The sequence below is a fragment of the Thamnophis elegans genome, chromosome 3 (assembly GCF_009769535.1).
Source record: "Thamnophis elegans isolate rThaEle1 chromosome 3, rThaEle1.pri, whole genome shotgun sequence".
Taxonomy (NCBI): domain Eukaryota; kingdom Metazoa; phylum Chordata; class Lepidosauria; order Squamata; family Colubridae; genus Thamnophis; species Thamnophis elegans.
This window is the reverse complement of record NC_045543.1, coordinates 133833608-133854771: the sequence shown is the minus strand read 5'-3', so window position 1 is coordinate 133854771 and position 21164 is coordinate 133833608. Positions and strand designations below refer to the sequence as shown.

Here is a 21164-nt window from a genome sequence, read left to right as displayed (position 1 = left end):
AAAACTCACTTGACAGATGCCTGACTTAGCAACAGAAATTCTGGGCCGAATTGTGGTGGTTAGTTGAGGACTACCTGCCTTTATCTCTGTAGCACGCTTGAGAACTCATGTGGGCCATGGTGGGCTTGCAAAGTCGCAGTCCCAAAGTGCTACTTCGTAGACTCATTGACTGTGGGGTTGGCTGGGCTGTTGCCTCATGCTTGGTGCTTCAGGGATGAACAGATCAGCCTACAATAGGTGAGAGAAGAGAGCAAGGATGCTTCAGCTCACCAAGCAAACATGTGTTGGAGAAAGGAAGTGGAATACCAGCCTGGATATTCAATTGAAAATCGACATATAAGTTATCTATGGAGTAGAGTACTAGCTAAGCAGTATATAACACTGAAGGTCTATGGCAGTGATGGCTAACCTTTTTTCTAAAGGTGTGCCAAATCTGTGTGTGTGCATGCGTGCGTGCCCACTCACCTGCACTTGAGCGAGCGACCCCCGACTGCACATGCGTGAGCGACCCCCATTAGGGGGGGTGGGGAATTTTTACCCTCCCCAGGCTTTAGAGGCTTTTGCTAGGGAGGGCTGTTTTCACCCTCACTAGACTTCAGGAAAAGCTCCAAAGCCTGGGGAAGGTGAAAAATGGCCCAATGTTCATTTCCGAATTTCTGGTTTGCCCATTGGACCTGTTTTTCACCCTCCCCAAGCTCCAGAGGCTTTCCTGAAGCCTGGGGAGAGCGGAAATGACCTCCTCCGGCCCTCCGGAAGGCTGAAAATTAGCCGAGCTGAGGGCTGCCGTGCCAGCAAATATGGCTCCGTGTGCCACCTGTGGCAGGCGTGCCATAGGTTCGCCATCACAGGTCTATGGAGAGTCTCAGTCCAAGTCAAGGTGCTTTTTCAAAAGGCAACTGGACTTTGTTTTTCCTTGAAGACATTTTACTTCTCATCCAAGAAGCTTCTTCATTTCTGACTGAATGGCGGAGGGTGAAAGGGTTTATGTTCCTTGCAGTCATCTGGCCGTATATAGCACTGAATGAATAAAAGATTAAAGGAAGGACTAATCTGAATTTATATGAGGAGGCTGTCGTAGAAATCGGAGGTAGACCGGTTAGGAGAGCTGCTATATTTTCTTGAAAGTGTGGAGTTACGTAGGGGGGAAAGGAAAGGGACAAGAAAGATTTTCTCTTGGAAAAATGGAGGAAAGAGAGCAGATTTTCTTGCTGAAACTGCTCTCTACTATAATGAAAAGTACAAGTACATGATAAAGGCAAGAAAATAAATGGCACGTACATAAATCATGCAAAGAACTAGCAGTCTTTGCCTAGGCAAGAAAACAACTGAATAAAAGGACGATTTAAATTAGAGAGATGGGTGTGATTTTTAATTCTTTTGTTACCAATTTAACTATTTTTTTGTTTTACTGTTGGCCCTCTTGCATGGCCTATGTGCCAAAAGAAAACTGCAAAATTATCTCACAAATAAATCAAGAAAATCATTTGAGAACCTAGGTGCAAATATACATGGATAAAATCTAGAACATGAGTCTTTCAAAATTTTAGAATGGTGGTTGGTCATGCTGTGTTTAATGCAGGGAAGATCAAAGAAGCTCATCTGTTTTTCAGAATAATTTATTTGGGTTTCGGGATAATTTATTCTAAAACCAACTTTTGATTTTACAGCGCATCACACCCAGCGATGGAGCCCCCTTCTCCAAAAGTCCTTTGGGACTCAGCTTTGCCAAACATCTGTTCAGCTTCTTGATAGGAGCTTGGTAGGCACTCAAACACCATGTTAAGGTGTTTTGAGTTGTTGTCAAGAAGCTGAAGATTTTTTGGGGGCAAAGCTGAGGCCCAAAGGGGAAAGCGGCACCATGGCTGTGTGTGATGCATTGTAAAATAAAAGCTTGGTTTTAGAACTGCCTTGATCTACCCAAACGTGATAAAACACAATAACAACAACAGACTTCAACCCCGCCATTTTGTATCTTGCCCACAGTCCAATCAGATCTGACTTTTTCCTTGTTCTGATGTCCAATTCAGGTTCTACATGGTCAGCTACTACGAGCGGAATCATCGAATAGCAGTTGGATCTCGCCATGGTTCAGTGGCCCTCTATGACATCCGGACTGGAAAATGTCAGGTAAATAAATTACAGTGATCCTCTCCCTGTAAACTGCAGAAGTATTGAAAGGAAAGAGACTCGCTCTGCACCAGTTGACATGCTGAGTCGCTGGAACGTTATGGATAATGCTAAGGGGAATCAATAGTTTAATGAAGGACTCGATGTATATATACAGTCTCACAGTTTTTGTTTGCTGTAACTGAATGGTGAGCACAGATGGGTTAATAATAGCTGTCCAACACACACACATACACCACAAACTTCTCACACAGTGCCTTGGTTTTCCCTACATCAGTTTTTGTATTGCATATCTGCCATATATATATATATATATATATATATATATATATATATATATATATATATATATATATATATATATATATATATATATATATATATATATGTTGCATTTGTGCTGATAAATAATATAATGTATGTATGTGTGTGTGTGTATATATATACACACACATACAAATTCCATTCTCAACATTGAGAGTCACTAAAGAGATCAGTGATAGTTGTCACCAAAGTAAGTCAAATGAGGTGCAGTCACAAAAACGTTTACTAAAACCTCTGAGTAATCATATTTGAAAATGGGCTATAAAGATTGTTAATTGGGTCAAAACTCTCTAGGGCTTTCCACAAATGCAGAAACAGAAAAGGTACCTAATCTTATGAGACATGTGCTGACATTATCACATTGCCAGGAACCATGATTCAAGAAAGTCCTGGGGCTTATTTTTCCCAGTGTTTTCTAGGCATTTTAATCCTCACACGTCTGTATCTAACTAAACCAAGTTTGGACTCTTGCAGCTGCAATGATTAATAATGCCTAATTATTAATTATATTTGGTGCATGGTACATAACCGCAGTCAGCTTTGTTTAAAACTACAGGTTTAATCTTCAATACATTTTTTTTTGCTAATTTCTGAAATTAACTAATGAATTGAACGAATGCTCCACTTGTTTTAGAATAAGGATCTCTGATCTTCAAAGAAACATAGTATTTTTTTTTAAAAAAAAAAAGCAATTCTGGACAGCCTAGAGAAGTGTATTCACAGTTTAACTAATTATGTCTCTTAAATCGTATAATTTCGTTACAGAAATGCAATTGATGGGTGGGTAAAATATTGAAATACAGTTTCATATTCAGATATAGCAAACATTCATCTTAGTTATTAATTTGTCAAGTGCTAATATTGGTAGTTTCCTTACTCCTAAATATTAGTAGTTTCCTTACTCCTAAATTAAACAACAAACGCTAGTCTCTTACTGAAAGATCATATAATTTCATTGGTGCAGTTTCAATTCCTGTTTGTCAAAATGTGCATAATATTACTGGTGTTCAAAGGGATGTTGAACACCATGTAATATAGTAAGGTATTGGTAATGGGTAATGTAAGGTAATGTATTTTCATAGGAATTTTTCCATTCACATTTTGTACATCTTTTGTTTTCTGTGCTTTGTTCTCCTTACCAACAAAAAAACAAATGTTTTTAATTCTTCATTGGTTCTCAGTTTTGATTCTGCGTTTGTTCTCTCTCTCTCTTTAATAATTTATTTGCTAATGTATCCACAGGGTAGACATATAGAATTCTGCTTTGACTACCAGCGTTAGGAAATATGGCTCCACATAATACATTTCAAAATTTATCTAAAGTTAAAAATGGGTAGCAAAGGCTTAAAGGTGTATTCTTACTTACCTAAATGAAAAAAAAAAAGCTGAATCTAGCAAGAAAATCTTCTTTCCGCCTTGCTTTGCCTTTTGTTTAATGGACATGCTTGATTGTCTCCTCTCCCAACAGTCTTCTGGTGTGAATCCTGTGGATTAACAGCAGCTAGTTTAAAAATACCAACATTTTGTTTCTCATGGCATCTGTTGTTAAATTAGTTCAACCAAACCAAGATGTGGCTATGCTATTCATGAGAACAATTCGGTTTGATGTGGTTGATGATTCTCCAGTGACAGGAATACGTTGCAAAGAAAAATACCCCTTTTTTCAAGCAAACTTCAGTGTAGATAGTTATTTCTAAGCACTGCTGAGTTCCTTGTTTCTTTAGATATGTCTTATATATATTTGGGACGTGGTGGTTCAGTGGCTAAGACGCTAAGCTTGTTGATCAGAAACGTCGGTAGTTTGGCGGTTCGAATCCCTAGCGCCACATAAGGGAGTGAGCTCCCATTATTTGTCCAAGCTTCTGCCAATCTAGAGTTCGAAAACATGTAAAAATGCAAGTAGAAAAATAGGGACCACCTTTGGTGGGAAGGTAACAGCGTTCTGTGCACCTTTGGTGTGCCACGTTACCAAGGAGACTTCTTCGGACAGCGCTGGCTTTTCAGCTTTGAAATGGAGATGAGCACCGCCCCCTAGAGTTGGGAACGACTAGCACATATGTGCGAGGGGAACCTTTATCTTATGTATATTACTGGACAGAATAAGCATGGGGCATTAATTATATAAACTTTTTATTACCACCAACATAATATGAGGTGGTGAGTGCAGTAAACTAAGGCCTATAATAAAAGCAGCTCTTTGTCTATTTTTAAAAAATGATTAAAAAAATACTAAGTTTACCAAGTTCTTACTTTAATGAATGAATAAAGGGGACAAGAAATCACATAGAATCTCAATGATAAAATAGAAAAGTGGAAATATGACGAAAAGGCATTAACAATGCAGTAGTCTGGTATGGCAGGGGCCCCCATTCAAAAAAGATGCCTTCCGTGAACCAACAAATAACAGAAAATATTTGTAAATTTGTTCATCAGTGAAGATTTTGATTTTATGCTCCGTTTAATGGAAGAATTCAGGGGAGAGGTTTTTATTTGATCCTAATAGAAAATTATTGCTAACATAAAACTCCATAGCTGAAGTTTCCTAATAATGTTTGATCCAAAAGCTTGAATGTGTTATTGCTGTCATTCATGTGTTGAACATGCACCTCTGCATGAAAGTTTGTCATATGTATATTCATGCCTGAAGGTGTATGCCTAAGGTTGTGAGAGACATGATGCATTTTTGGGAGAAACAGAGTGTAAGTGAATTCCAGCAAGATAGAATTGATTCAAAAGTGTTCTGGATGGATGTTCCATCTATAACTCTTGATGTGTTACTCATCTTCTTCTATATACATATATAAAAATGTCTGTGCGTGTGTGTGTTCCAGCATAACTCTGGAACGACTTGAGCAATTTCAACCAAACTTGGTACACAGATGACTTATTCTTTGGAAACAAATTATGTGGGGGTAAGACACCCCTAAAACCCCTTGGGGTGTGTGTTCTGTTAAGATACAGCCTGGTGTGCCTTAAAATGGCTTCTACTGTACTGTCGTAAAATGGCTTCTACTGTACAGCGCAGTGGAGTTGACATGGTAATGGCTTCACAGTACTCCACAAGGAGGCTCCCTCTGGTAAGGAGGAAAATCCAACATTAGAAATTACATTTGGTCCGGACATTTTCCCCCTACAAATAAATACCCGGGAAACGCCGGGTTATCGGCTAGTTTCCCATAAAAGTGGTGGTGCCATTCTGGCAATTCTGCTAGAAAGATGGCTCCTGCTAAAACAGCAAATTTAATTCATGACCAGAAAAGCCTTTGTCCAGTTTTAGCTGCTTTGCCAATGGCACCCATTGTTAAACCAGAAAACCCTGTCATCTCTCAGTTGCATAACTCTGTTTGATGTCTCAAAGGTGTTTTTCTAAAACCCAACTTGGTTTGTTTTCTTGAAAACATTTTGCTTCTCATAACCTGGATGATTGAGAACCTCCATAGAAACTGAGTAGGATGTATATGAAGCTTCTTTGAAAGCAAGTCAGAGCCTATTGCCAGCCCAAAATGTAATGGCTGGCTTGCTGACTGCAAGACTACAAAGAGTCTCATTCAAGATGCTGGTGATCACCCATGAAATATTTTGCTCCTTGCATCCTTGTTGCTTTCTTCTTCTTATAGACTCTATACTTAACGTTTTGCTCTGAGTACCCACTCTTAAATGTCAGGGACTGCAACCTAGAGGTTCAATCCTCTTCTTTGGATATGCTTGACCCTCAAGGTTAAATCTTCTCTAAGGCATTTGATATTTATACATTTACTGTTTATGTTCTTCATAATGTTCTTTAATGTTCTTTCTTACTTTATACATTTATTTATAAATTATTTATACATTTACAAAGTTATTTATTGTTTTAATAGGGGGCTTTTTTTTTGCTTTTTATGAATGTTTTGAAAAACACAAAAAATTGGAAGAGGACACCACATATGAATGTTGGCAAATCTATAAAAATATTAATTTCCACATGAACCAGGATCCAAGAGGTCATTTTAGCGATGCCAACAAAAGGTTTATCCTGAGCACTCGTGCTGCAGATGTCATGAGTGACAGTGATAGAGCAAGCAAATGTGGAAGTAAGGAATTGCTGCTCACGGAATGAGAAACTGAAAGGATATTACAGTTATAATGAAGCGGGGAAACAAATTACAATGATGGGTTTTAGTAGCAGGAACAGAAAATATACCACACAAAGAAGAGAGGAGATATTCCTGAAGAAATTTCAAGGATTAAAGGAAGGAAGAAGATACAGTATTTTTATTATGAATTAGAACCTATAGGAAACTACTATGCATTTTGGGATGTAGTGGCTGATGCTGAGCTTGTCGATAAGAAGGTCAGCAGTTTGGTGGTTCGAATCCCTAGTGCCACATAACAGAATGAACTCCCATTACTTATCCCAGCTTCTGCAAAACTAGCAGTTCGAAAGCATGTAAAAATATAATTAGAAAAAATAGGAACCACCTTTGTGGGAAGGTAACAGCGTTCCATGCGCCCTTGCCATTTAGTCATGCCGGCCACATGACCATGGAGACATCTTCGGACAGTGCTGGCTCTTTGGCTTTGAAACGGAGATGAGCATTGCCTCCTAGAGCCAGAAACAACTACCACATATGTGCCAGGGAAACGTTTACCTTTATACATTTTGTTTAATTGCAATTATTGGAAAACTACTGGGGGTTTTAAGTGTGCTCCTGGAATATGCGGGCAATTACATTCACAAATGGGTATATTCGGTTTGAACAGGCCAGCCTGATAAATTTTAAATGAAAGTGAAAAGGATCAGAATCAAGAAAAAAATCAAGAGTTAGAAAATTAAACTGCACATTTCTCTAAGTTCAGTGGTTGTATTTGAATTTTGAGGAAGCTCACCGTGGAAGAATAAGATTGATTTGACTTCTAAAGCAGTAGAGGTCCAATCACAGATAAATAACTTTTCAACAGAATACAAGGCAAAAGTGAGGTTAGAGTCCCAAAATATACATCCATCTATTTTAGCCTTTTTTGTTTGTTTGTTTTAACCAAATGCCATTTCACAGGCAAACTGTTGAGTCTAAAAAATGAGTAACTTATCTGAATGTGGCTATAAATACTACCCTTAGTGTTTGAAGTTGTTAATTAGAAAAAGAGGCTAGATATTGTATAATGAGTAAGTAGGCTTAGCACAAAGAGAAAAAAATATCTCACATTTCAAACAACTTGTTTGAAAACCTTGAACAATCAATAGTCACGGAAGCCATCCATAATGATCGATTATCAAGGATTTATTAAACGTATTGTTAAGTAGTATTAGTGGTTGCGGTAGAAGCAGTAACAATAATTGTATTCATTTTGTATCACATTTTCTTTGCTCTACTGAACCTTTAATATTGCAAACAAAATTTAAAACCGGTAACAATAGAACAAATGTTAAAGATAATTTAGAAATATGCTACAATCAAATACCATAGTGACTGTAAACTAATGGAATTTTAATAATGGAAAAGACACATTTATGGAGGAAAACCTGAATACTGCCTTACTGGATTTTATATAATGAATTCCTGTCCTAAACTTCATCCAGGATGATTCCATTTCATTTTGAACCCTTTTTGTAACCTAAATTCCTTTATTTTTATGTCATTGATGCTGGAAATGTTAATTTAAAAAACCTTACTCATTTTCTTTTCTCATTCATAATTGGTAAAATGGCGATTGTCACAGTCATTTAACTTTTTGACCTGTTCCTTTAGAAAATATGCAGTACCGCTCTGAAAGGAAAAAATTAATTCGCCGAACCCAACATTACAAGTACCACACACTGCTTCTGATTTAGAATAGAGACTTACAAAATGAGAATATGATGTCGTAGAAGCCTATATGGACCTTTTATGTCGTATGAATATAAGGACTATACAATCAAGGACGTGTTCTCCGGTGACCAAGATGCCAATAACAATCCTTTAAAGGAGGCCATAAGCACAATAGCCCCATCTTACTTCTATTGTCCAGCAACAACCATGTCAGTTCATACAGTCTGCATACAGTCTGTATCCCCTCCTAGTTCTGCCTGGATGCCCACTGATGCTGAAAAAGCCAAGCCAGGTGAAAGATTTGTGTGTCAAATAAATTGAATGCACTGGACACATCATATATGACACTTTTAAAAAAAATTGTGCAGACGTGACCTCCTTCAGTGTCCCCATACTCCCAACCTGAGCCGACAATGAATCAATGCTACGTGTTGAAATGAATGGTGTGACACACTTGGGAAAGCTTTTCCTTAATGGCTTGCTCAGCACTTTGTTGTTAGTTGGCAGCACAGATCAGTTTGACCCAATTTGTAACTCCAGATGTGGAAGCTTGATTTATTCCTTTTAAAATGACCACTTATACTTCTTGGAATTGCCTTTCTGCATATTTTGATCTGCTCCAGCTGCTTAAGATCTTGCCATGTACACCATTATCAGTTTTAGTCTCTACTGTAGTTCTTCCTGCTTTAATGGTGTGGGTGTGGGTGTGGGTGTGTGTGTGTAGGGGGAGGTGTTGTTCACCTTTTCTTCCTTGTGGCCCTTGTTTAGTGAATGAATTAGGTTTAGTGAATGACAGATTTTCACCTTCCTCCATTCAAAATATGCACCTCTGTAAAATTGTCTCATCGAGCAATGGCGCAAGTTGCCAATTGAGTTGTAATTTTTCTTGCCTTTTTTAAAAAAAAGGCTGATTTCTGTAAAAGAGATTCCCCATTCTTCCCTTGGTTAAATTGTTCAAAGTAATATTTAAAGAGAAAGTTGTTAAGTATTGCCAAGCACCAATGAAAGCATCATTTGAAAACTTATAAAATTATTCAGTGTAACCCATTTCTTTTCTTTTTTGGGGGGAAAAAACTGATAGCATCAGGTGGATGTTGAAACAAAATGGTCCAGATTCCTTTCACTGAGCCCTGTTCTGTGGACACCATAAGATGTATTATTATTATTATTTAATGTATGTATGAAATGAATACAAGCATGGCAATTCAACTGGATTTCAGTCCACAGAATCTTCGCTAAGAAAAGGGCTGGATCCTCACACAGACCATTGGTGAGGCCAACATCTATCATCTATTTTCCCGGGTCTGCTGCTGATTCCAGTCCATCATTTTTAAATTCTGCAATTTAAATCTAGTGTCCAACATGGACACTTACAAAACTCCAAAGGTAAATCAAAAACCAGAAAGTATTGGTTTCCTTTTACTTTAACTAAGAAAAGTGAGATTCAAGAGTTGGTTTATTATGCCTGGTAGAAATCTAATAAATTAGAGGCAGCAATAATTTATAGAAATATGAGTGACTTTAGATTATAACTTTATCTCACGTTCACAAATTGTTACTTCTCATAATGGAATCTTTTGTATTTGTTTTAGGAGATGAGAGTGTTTTGGGATGAGAGAATGAGAAGTCTAAGCTTCCATTAAATAGGATGTCCACACCTATATATTTCTTCTTTCACTTGATAAGAATGTAGCACCTCATAAAAATATAAGCAGTAGAATTGTTGAAAATGATTTTTCAAAAGCAAAGCAAATGTTTGCCCGAAAGAATTAAGGCTATTTTTGGTTTATGTTTTACTTAGTAATATAATTGAACAAGACATAATTTTAAAAAAAACAGTCTGAGGGGTCATGGGCATTAATCATAGTTCTAGTTAACGTTTAGAGTTCTCCATATACTCTTATGGTGCGGAAATCATTGATACCTATATTAATTTTTCATATGGTCCTCAAAATCATATCAGGTGGTAAGCTGACAATTTTTTTTAATTAGCCACGTTGCTTTTGGTTTGTGATTTTCTCATGATATGCCAAATACAGTGGTCCCAAAAAAGCAGCAGTATTTCAAGTGTATGAAGAAGCAAGGTAGTTAGCAATCTTTGTTTGTTTGAATGAGAAAATGAAATAAATACTTTCAATCAAAATTTTATGGAACAGGCTGTTTTTTTTATATGCTTTAATTGAATTCTAAATAGGATGGGGCCACGTAGCAACATAGAGGCTGCATTGGATGATTAATACTTTGAGGGAACAAAGAACCAACTTTTTTCTAAAATGTAACATATTAGCATTATTTCCAATACGTTATTTTACTGAAGAAATAATTAGCTTCACATACAAACAAACACACACACAATATTGCTCCTGGCAACAATAATATACATTTCAATATCTCAATAATTTAAATCATTTGTTTTGTAGCATACGGTACATACTTGTCCACAAATGTAAAGTTGTTATGACCAACATAATTACAAAAACAATTGATTTTTGAATGCACATTTCAATCTTTAATTCCAAAGACTTAAAATGATCCTGATTACTTGGTTGGAATCGAGGCAGAAAGATGCAGCTGACAAAAAAGAGAAGCTCTTTATAACGCTTTCAAGAGGTAAACTGGTATCACACAATAAGTATTCAGAGTACAAACCATTTTGTGTCTTACAGCCATCACTCATTATTAAGGTCTGTTTAAGGTCTGTACTTTAGGGCTTTTTTCCCTCCTTTTTCTTCTAAAAACAACTATATACAGTACAGTGCTTTTAATGGCAACTATTTTTATTTTGCTACTGCTTTGTGCTTGCTGTAGATGAAGTTAGAATTCATTTCATTTTTAGGGTTCTTTCTTATAGTGGTGGGTAGTGTATTGTGGGAAGTAGAACAAGGCAGTGTCCTTCCCATGGCTGTATTGATTTGCCCTTCAGCTGTTTGCATAGAGAACCTAAAGCCTTGTTGTTGATTATCCACACAATGTCTCTGTGAACATTATTGACCCATTGCTGCTTACTGCCTGTGGCTCTTGATTTTTCACACCGTCTCCATGACACTCATAATAAAACATACTATCTTATTGCTACTCAGCTCTGGAAAGCAACTGATGGTGCTTTAATACAACTGCTGTATTTCTGGATAACATTTATTATATGTTGGAAGGAGACCTACATATATGCTTTTAAGGTTTTGTGCATTGGGAAGGGCTTGAGCAGATTTCTACAATTTAGAACAAAAATGTTATTTTTAAAGAATTGGTGAATTGTGCAACTGAAAATGAACAGGAGAGTAAGCATAACTGAGAGATTCAGCAATGTCTCACTGCAATCATTTAAAAAAATGTTAGCTTCATTGAATGAATTGTTATGCACTTTGTCTTTCATTAAAATAGCTATCACAGTCTTCATCGTTGTTGCTATTTAAAATTAATTCAGTGTGATGTGTGTGTGTAAACATAGTTGCAATGTTCACTCTGTAAACTTGATTAATTCATAGCGATTTTTAGAAATAGTTTAGGAGCAGGTGGTTTGGTACAGATATCTTTCTAAAATACGTAATAGATGTATTTGTATGCTATTGCAAAAAATTGTTTCGCTCAGTTCTTTCCAATGAGATGGTGACATTATTCCCATCTCTTAGTTTAAAAAAGGAGAAATTGAATTATATCAGTTTAAATTAATTCCAAGTTAATTGATAAAGGACTAAAACCTTTGAGTTACTAGAATAAATAACCAACGTTTGTACTTCTTTAAAAACAAAATATTCCTATAGGCACTTAAATGTGTTTTTAAATTGTGAGATTTACAGCATTACATTCTCTGCATTACAGCAGAGAAAAGTAATTTATTAGCGACAATGTGGCCATGAGAAACATATTTGTTAATGTTTCACATGAATAAAAACAGATACCTTGTGCATTAAAAAAGAAACCTGTTTTTAGACAGTATTGGAAATATAGAAAATAGATAATTCTTTCTCGTGAGTAATTAATTTTGACCAAACAAAATAGTATTATGTTATGAACAATTAAATGTACTAGTTAATATGAGTCTGTTTATAGTTGAAATTTTGGTTTGAACACGGGTGAAGGTTATAAATGAAAACTTTCTTTGTAAGAGAGGAAGACAGAGTGCAGAGGCAGGTAGTTTGTTTCTTAATGTCTTAACCAAAATCATAGTTTGCAAGGATTTAGTATTTTATTTATCAAGAATTCTTTAATATCAACTCTTCTGAGAATTATAGGTTTATAATAAATTATTTGCCTATGTAATGTTGTCTGAATTTACAACCTGATTGCAAAGTGCTGCATTCAGTGTTGTTGTTGTTTTAAAAGAAAAGTTATGTAAACCTAAAATACATGTTAAACTTCCTTTCTAATATTTGTTCTATCTTTTAGTTACAGAGAATCTGTAGGGGAATATATATATAGGTATGTTCTTTACAATGATATGTAAGTTCTAAAACCATTTCTAATAAGGTTGAAGAAAAACATCTCCATGACCATATTTTAGCCTGTTTCAAAACGGCTTCAAATCAAGTTTCATTGTTTAATTAGATTTTTTATCCTGCCTTTATTATTTTATAAATAGCCCAAGGGAGCAAGCATATCTAACTAGGACTTTGTTGGTGGTGATTGTTGTTTTCAAAAAAACATCCACATGGCATCCTTTTGAATTGCTTGAGAGACTTTGGAATAGGAAGTAATTCAAAATGATTCCTTCTTTTTCTTAAAGGTAGAATGCAAATGGTGCCACTCGGAGACTATTATTGAGGAAAAGAGGAGGAAATTATAGGGGGTCCCTCCGACTCCATTCTATTTCCAGGATTTTTTGATAGTACTTTGATACATGCAACTGACAAAAGAGATTATAGGAAATCCTATCTAGGTGTTCTCTGTATGCTGATGATATCCAAATCTGATTTCGTCATTCATTAGGGAATGGTGTTTGTCTGAATTCTACCTACTTAATAAAGGATTAGATAAAGAGATTATCTGTATTCAGAGAGGTGGTAAATCTCCGAATGATGGGAGTCATTTGGATTGTCCCCAAAAGAGCATTACTACCTGGATTTCTTGAGTGGGGCATTTTGCCAGGAACAATTTTAACAGTGTCAGCCTTGGCAAGAAATTGCAAAACTACAAGATTTTGATAAATAGGCTTATTCTGGCAAAACAAATAAGGCTATCACATATTAATTTGACTGTGGTGTATCAAGTACAATGCAAGCTATTTATAATGAAACCAGTGTCCAAATTCTTGCGTGTCTTTCTCCCACTTAAGCAATGTATAGAACTTTAGGTCACCATCCACCCATCTCTTCTTTTGCTCACAGACTGATTTGGTATCAGGATGACTTCTTGCAACAGTGTAAGAACTTGCCTTCCCAACCTTCTTAAGTTAGGAGGTTAGCACCCACCCCTCTCCTAGAAAAATGAAATATTTTAGGAAATATTAAAAAGGCAGAATATTATATTTCTCTGGATGAGAAAAGGAGAAACATGTTTTAAAGACAAAGCAGCTCCCTGCCCCACCACCCCACCTTTGTCAATGAGCCCTTAAGGCCTGAGCCAGTCTATTCTACATAACAAAGATCTACAGGCAGAGCCATTTAATTGCCCTTCATTGCACAACCCACCACATTTCAACCAAACTTAGCACACAGACAATCTACAAAGCTAGCTATGACCTCTGACAGCAACCAATCAGGATGTTCTTCCTGTGCCCCAGGAAGTTCAAAGCCAGAGAGGGTATAAAACCCAGGGATTCTGAGCATCTCCTCCCTTTTTCTTCAAGATCTTCAAGGCATCTGATAGCCTTTTCACCCAGGAGCTCCAAGCCATGTGATCCTGTCTGCCATTAAACCATCTTTCCAAACAGCCTCCATGTTTCCAGTGTCTTTTTCCCCACTTGGAACTGAACCAGAAGAACATTTCTCCCAACAGTATACAAGATAAATAATAATAACACGAACGGATAATATCCAGATCTGATTACTATAATTGTAATTAGCCTCCTATGTGACTCATTCCAGAAGTTTCAGTGGCAATGAACTGAGCATAGACTGAGCATATTGGTCTCTGGGAGATCTTAAAGGGACCACATTGTTCATCTGCTAAATATATATATACTTTGTCTTTTGGTTTCTGGGTGAAACAATTAGCATTTTTTAAAAACAAAAACTTTAAAGCCACAATATGGAGTGCAACCTCTGAGGGAATGCCTCTTTCTATATGACTCTCTCTTTTAGTGACCTCATTATGAAAATTTGACTTCATTTACTACCAGTCGGAGCACATCTGTACTCTTTAAGAAACATCCTCAACTGGCTTTTGTTTATTTGTTTATTTGGTTAATCAATTAATATGCTGCCCCTCTCACTAGCAAGATGAATCCATTTGTTTGCTTTCATTTATTTATTTATTTAATAGATTAACGTGCCACCCATCTGCTCTAAAAGAGACTCTGGGTGATTAGTTATTTTAAATAGCTCTTTGCTGTTCTTGGTTATTTTCACTTTCTTCAGGTTTTATTTTTTATTATAAACCAAGGAAAAATCTCAATAATATCATAACTGTCTGAATTCTAACTTTTAGGCATATTGCTGAACCAATTCATAGTATTAAAACACTATTACATTGCTTTTGGGGGTGGTTAATGCCAGCCAAATTCCATTAACACCGAAATACATCGCATTTTTGGTTTATTATTATGTTCATAGAGCTCTCGGTAGTCCTGCATGTACAGAGAATGCTGTTTGGTCAAATGATGCAATTCTTGAACGTCCGGCTTCTCTTACATGCATGGTGGGCTGCTTCTTCTGAGTCATAGTTATCGGGTATTGTAAAGGTTAAACCTTATCATCTGCACACCCAGGCACACACATATACACTCACACACATACGGAAAGGTTGAGGTTTCATCAAAAACTTCCATCCTCACAACCTGTCGGCCACAATTTGATTATTATTATTGATTATTTCACAGGCTTTCACTCACTCTCTGCCACCGTGGCCTGCCTTGATATACAGATAGGGCTGCAGTCCAGTTAAAATAAGACTCCATCTTGATAATGGACTGCGATGAGATATTGTTGTTTGATAAAGATAATTGATGTTTCGCTCTGAATTGGAAAGCAGTTCCAAGTGTACCGGATCCGCGAGCATGTTCTATCTGCAAATAAGAAAAGAATTTACAGAACATTAACAAAAGGCCTAGATTTTTGACCGACAATGTTCTGTGTGCTCAGAAACATTTTTGCGTTAGCACTTTTGATGCTGAGGATATATGGGAGGTGTGTCTATTTCTGCTCTTGAATTTTCTTCTCTTGCACTCCCTTTTTTTTTTGCTTAAATCTTGGATTAGGAGAATTCATTTTTGCCCAGAGAGGCTGCCTTAATGTTTTCTTAAGTGCACATTAAATTTCCTTTCGCAAAACCATTGACTGAACAAATGATTAAGTGTGGGAATTTCCACATCACTTATCAGCTGATGCATTCTTCTATAGAACATAATTACTGCTAAGTGATTATATGCTTTTTGTTGGTCATGTCTATTTCCAGCTGCTGGATTTAAGTTGATTAAGGTATCAGTAGTCTTGGGTGATGTTCATCTGATTTTTTTTTTACTCTTGTTATCACCTTCATAAACCCTAATTAAGCAATAAGGCTTGACAGAGAGTAGGGTTATCATCAGATAATGGCACCCCAAGTGTGTTCAGAGGCACAAGGTTCAGCTGAGTGCCTTTAATCCTCCAGGGGTGTGATTATCTCATGATAAACATACAGCATCACAGCTACTGATATTATTGCAACATGCTTGTGGACTTCAGCTTAGGACTGAAGTGAAAAATTCCTGTATTATTTTATCCCCCTCCCCCCCCTTGGTAGGTGTTAACAGATCAATGATTACAGGCTTTGGTGTCTTTTGTACAAATATTTTTTGGACAAATAAGAAAAGGGCATTTTTGCCCTGTGTTTTGAAACTTTTAAATTTATTTTTTTTTAAGTAAATTTACTTTTAAATTTATTTATGAATTTCAGAGTAACATTTTTGTTTGTTTGTGTCATCTTTCTGTAGTCGGGATTTTTGCTAAACCCTTTGACATTAATTCTGTAGTTCTCATTAATATTTTTCTGTTGTCTTTTTGTCTTTTCTTTGTCTTCCACTTTGTATGCGCACACACACACACACAAAGAGAAGGGGACATACTTTTCATCATTCAGTATAAAAGAAAACCAAATTTAGTTTAAATTAAAAAAATGCTATTGCTGTAATGAACTGACTGCATCACGGCTCTCAAACTCGCCACGTCATGTTGATGTCACATGATGTATCATGACGCTTTTGCCGTCACGGAGCTTGGGTGGGCGTGGCCTGTTCATGACGCATCCAGCCTGTGAGCCGCCAGTTTGGCACACCTGGACTGCATGGATATGTGCCTTTATTTTCTACTTACATTGGCAGTAAATGCTTGTTGATTTCTTGTCAAGAAATCATATATTTTTTTAAAAAATTAATGGCTGGCTTGGGTACTCAATATATTTTGTAATCTGATGAAAACTGAGGCATATATGAAATTGAATATGTCTTTCCCCCCCAAGTATTGACATTAAACAGAACTCTCAAACTCAAATATCACTGGGCGCTAGTAATCAAGTTTGTAAAACATGCTAGCCTTTCTGATAAGGTTGGTGTGATGATAAAAGGTAGCCATACGTGAGCTTCATTTACTACCAAACCTATGAGATGCTTCCAAATAAATATGAATTCCTTGTAAAACACTGGGAATAACCTATCCCTCAAATCTTGGAAATCCACTGCTACTCAGCCTACTCAGTAGTATGTTAGCTATCTGTCTATTAAAAAAGGCAGCTTCCCCAAGTATAGCTTTACCACCCAGTGGAGAATTTATAGGAAATTGGTATGACACTGATGAGTTAGTCGTTTTATGTATGCTTTCCTCTGTTGGATTTTTGTCTGCGTTTACATTTTAAAATTATGACAAGCTTATTTTCTATTCTTTTAATGGATGACCTATGATATTTCTCTAGACCTGACATTTGAAAGTTACAAGGTTGTCTTCAAGGGGCTTTGGATTCCCTCAAGGGAACAAAAGTGCTTGTATTCTCTTATTTTGCTTTTCACCTTCAGAAGGTATATTTTTGCAAAGCTGTTGCAAAAGGAGCTAGATGGCCAGCTGATCCATTATATGGGTGTCTTTGGAATATATATCCAGCGCTTTTGTGTGTGTGTGTGTGTGTGTGTGTGTGTGTGTGTGTGTGTGTGTGTGTGTGTAAATATCTATATCTGCCTCTCCTGGTTTAAAGACATTGGAATTAAGATGCAAGCCCAATAAATGGTTGATAACTATATTTCTCCTATGCACATCCTTGTTAAACCTACGTTTGGCTTGCTCTGTTGATTCCAAAGCTTAACCACATTGAAACTAGAGGGAAATGGATGGAAACACTGAAAAAGTGATGCTGAATCTAACTGTGCAGCATATCATTTCCTGTTACATGCGGGGAGTGAGAATGGTCTTCTTTATTATGGTTTTATGTTAATTGTAGTGTTCTCTAGGCTGTTTGCATCTATTTTCCAGATTCCAACTTCACTCATGATTAACTGTCCTTCGCTGGCTTTTGAGAACTTTGTTCAACATTTTTCTGATACAAATACTTAGGCCCAATTGGACATGCTTAAACACATCTACCAGAGAGCCGCAGTGGCGCAGTGTTTAGAATGCAGTACTGCAGGCTACTTCTGCTGATTGCCGGCTGCCTGCAGTTGGCAGTATGAATCTCACCAGGTTCAAGGTTGACTCAGCCTTCCATCCTTCTGAGGTTGGTTAAAATGAGGACCCAAATTGTTAGGGATAATAGGCTGACTCTGTAAATTGCTTAGAGAGGGCTGTAAAAGCACTGTAAAGTGGTATATAAATCTAAGCACTATTGCTAGTTGAGAGTACAATTTTCTGGAATTGTTTTGTATCCTTAGCTATGCCAACAAAGAGCATCCAGCTAAAACTGTATTGCAGAGACTACTGGTTACAACTGTAGTTGTCTTTTTTGGAGAAGAATAAACTCATCTGTCTTTAACGTGGCAGTGATATTGCTCTTTTAATTGTAAGAAAAAATTTGAATACTGTGGATCTAGGCAATAAATCTACAGGCATTTTCCCCTTGGGGAATCACTGTTATATGCTGCATTTGAATTTTCTTATTCTATCCTTCTAAGGATCAACACCCACTTGAACTGGAAAAATAAAGCAGATTTGGAACTTGTGGGAAAATGCTAGGAATAAAAAAAAAAAAACCACTCTAGAAAAAGCTGCTAATCGTGTATTTTTGAGCGGCCTCGTTTGAAACACAGAAGAATTGTTAGTTGGTGTTCATTAATAAGAAATAACATTCTAAAGTTTTAAAAAAATGTTGGTCATTTAGAAATGATGTTAAGAATGTAAATTCTGTTAATTCATCATAAGGCAACCTGCGAGAACATAGAAAGTGGTTAAGGAGATGTACCTTTAAGAAACAGTGTTTTGTGGTTATTCATTCTGTCAGATCAAAAAAGCAAACAGAGAACTTCAATACATTGGTGCACATCTGGATCTTGGATATCTGTTTTTGAATTCTTTTTGAATATTTCTTGGAAAGTTGGTTTTCAAGTGACGCTATGAGATTGCGGTGCGATTACATTTTAATCTGCGCATCAAAAGCTATATTTGAACATAATTGAAAGCAAAACTTATCTGAACCATGCTGAAAAGGACATCATCAAGGGCAACAATGTATAAATGCAATTGTACATGCTTCTTTGCTTGCCTTCAATGTGTAAATCCCACATGTTTAAATATTACTGTGATTATTTTGAGGAAATTAATTCTCAAAATGCAGAACATTGATACAGAGCAAAAGAACAACCTTTCTTCCTAAATTGCTTAATTTAGTCTTTAAGGAGAAAAAAAGTTGGAAATGGTTGAATAGTATTCCTCTTCTTCAATAGTATTCCCCTTCTCCAATTCTCTTTGCTTTGTACACTTCATTTAAGGAATATTTTTTTCCACACTATAATACCGTGTTTCCCCAAAAATAAGTTTGAACCTCCCTCCCCTCGAAATAAGCGTTTGGCCTTATTTTCAGGGAGGTCTTATTATTTTTGAGGTGCAGGAGGCGGCGAGCATGGTCACCTCATGGCTGCTGCTGTGTTGCAATATTTCCAGAGAGGACTTATTTTAGTGCATGCTCTCAAAAGCCCGATTGGGCTTATTATCTGGGGAGGTCTTATTTTCAGGAAAACAGGATAAACGGATTGGTGAAAACAACTTGGGACATTCCTTATACTGTGCTTAAACTCTGCAACCCAAAAAGAGATTTCATGATCTTGACTGGCCAGATGTAGTAGGGGCCAGCAGAACAAACAATCTCAGATTGGTGTTGTGTGATCACGTCAATTTGGGGATGATTAGAGACAGTTTGAATTTTTAAAGTATAGAGAGCAACTTGGCTTTTCCACTGAAGCTTGCTAAGAGCCAAGCTTGTTTCTGCTTCTCAAATAGAAGTCCCTTTGAATTGGAAGATCAAAAGCAGCTCTCAAAAAGCAAGCTAATAATTACCCACATCTACTTTTCAGTATTCTTTTTCTTAAAAAATGGAATATTGTCAGGCAGCACATTGAAAAACCAGTAATTATGTAACTTTTGTGAAAAGTCCTCCAAAGTTTAAGCCGTCACCATCTCGAAATAAAATCTTCAAACAAAATGAGTTTTCAGGAGAATGAGAGAGCACAGCAAGATACAAATATCATTCCAGGTTTAAAACTTAATGTCAGTATTTACTGTACTTCTTTTTCAGCAATACCCTGGCATGTTGTCCCTGTGGACATCATTAGATAGTAGAGAGCACCTTTCTGTTAGACCCCATACACAGCCTTAGCTTCTGCTTCCAACATGCTTGGCTGTTCTAGTGTGCAAAACAAATTGATACCCAGTTGTCTAACAAGCTGGTAGCATTTGTCTATTAACAAGATTTGATATATATTTTTCAGGTTGTGCCGTAGAAACCATAGGAGATTCTTGAGGCATTAGAATAACTGAAGTGCAACAAAAGCTTTTCCTGACCATGCTAGGAAAAAGTGACATATTTAATCTTCTGCGTGCTATGTTTAAAATAAAAATCAGGGGATAGGTTTTTGTATATTGGCTTGGTTTGGAAGTAAACTTTGGCCAGTGCTAGACCTTAGCTATTCAGTTAACTCGTTAAGGCTGGTGTGGAACTTCTAATTTCTTATTCATGTGACTGCCGTTTCCAAAACATGTGTCTATTGGAACTAAGCTACACAACCAGCATAGCAAGCTAGGAAGTGCCAATTTCAATCTTATCAGTGGAAAGGTAGCTTTACTGAAGTTAGGGATGGAGAGTTAAGTACCTTATTTATTTCCAAGAGCAGATCCTGCAGTTAATATTTTCCAAGAAATTTGATGGTAATTGGGTAGCAATCCCTAATTGAAGGCTTTAGGGGAAGAAACAGCCATTAGACAAGAAACTCTTTGGGTCGAATAGTATTTTAAGAGTATATTTGCATAATATGGCAGTGCAATGCCAGAAATTTTTCAATTATTCAATCATTTGATGCATGAGAGCCTGTGCCATCGTTCCTTTTCATAATATCTGACTATAGTGGCAGCCCTGTTCCTTATTCTCAAACCCAGAAAGCTGGCCTATAAAGACGAAAAGAAGAATGCTTATTATTCACATGTAGGGATTGGAATATTTTATGTAGAATCTTGGTTCTTAAAACTCTTTGATGGACATGTGATGATCATGCATGTGCAAATACAATGGTAAAAGAAGGGATAGTGTAATTTCATGGTTCTTCTAACCAGTACATGTCTTGCTAGAATGAGTGTTGGAGACATGGTGTTGAGCTCATTCATA

General features: G+C 36.7%; 1 protein-coding gene across 1 annotated transcript in view; it reads left to right on the top strand.

Moving 5' to 3' along the window:
- Positions 1–21164, top strand: part of WDR7 (WD repeat domain 7) — a 248113-nt gene that overhangs the window by 198956 nt on the left and 27993 nt on the right. The window contains 1 exon segment of the mRNA XM_032213469.1: positions 2028–2127. Within this exon segment, the coding sequence (XP_032069360.1) occupies positions 2028–2127 (100 nt within the window).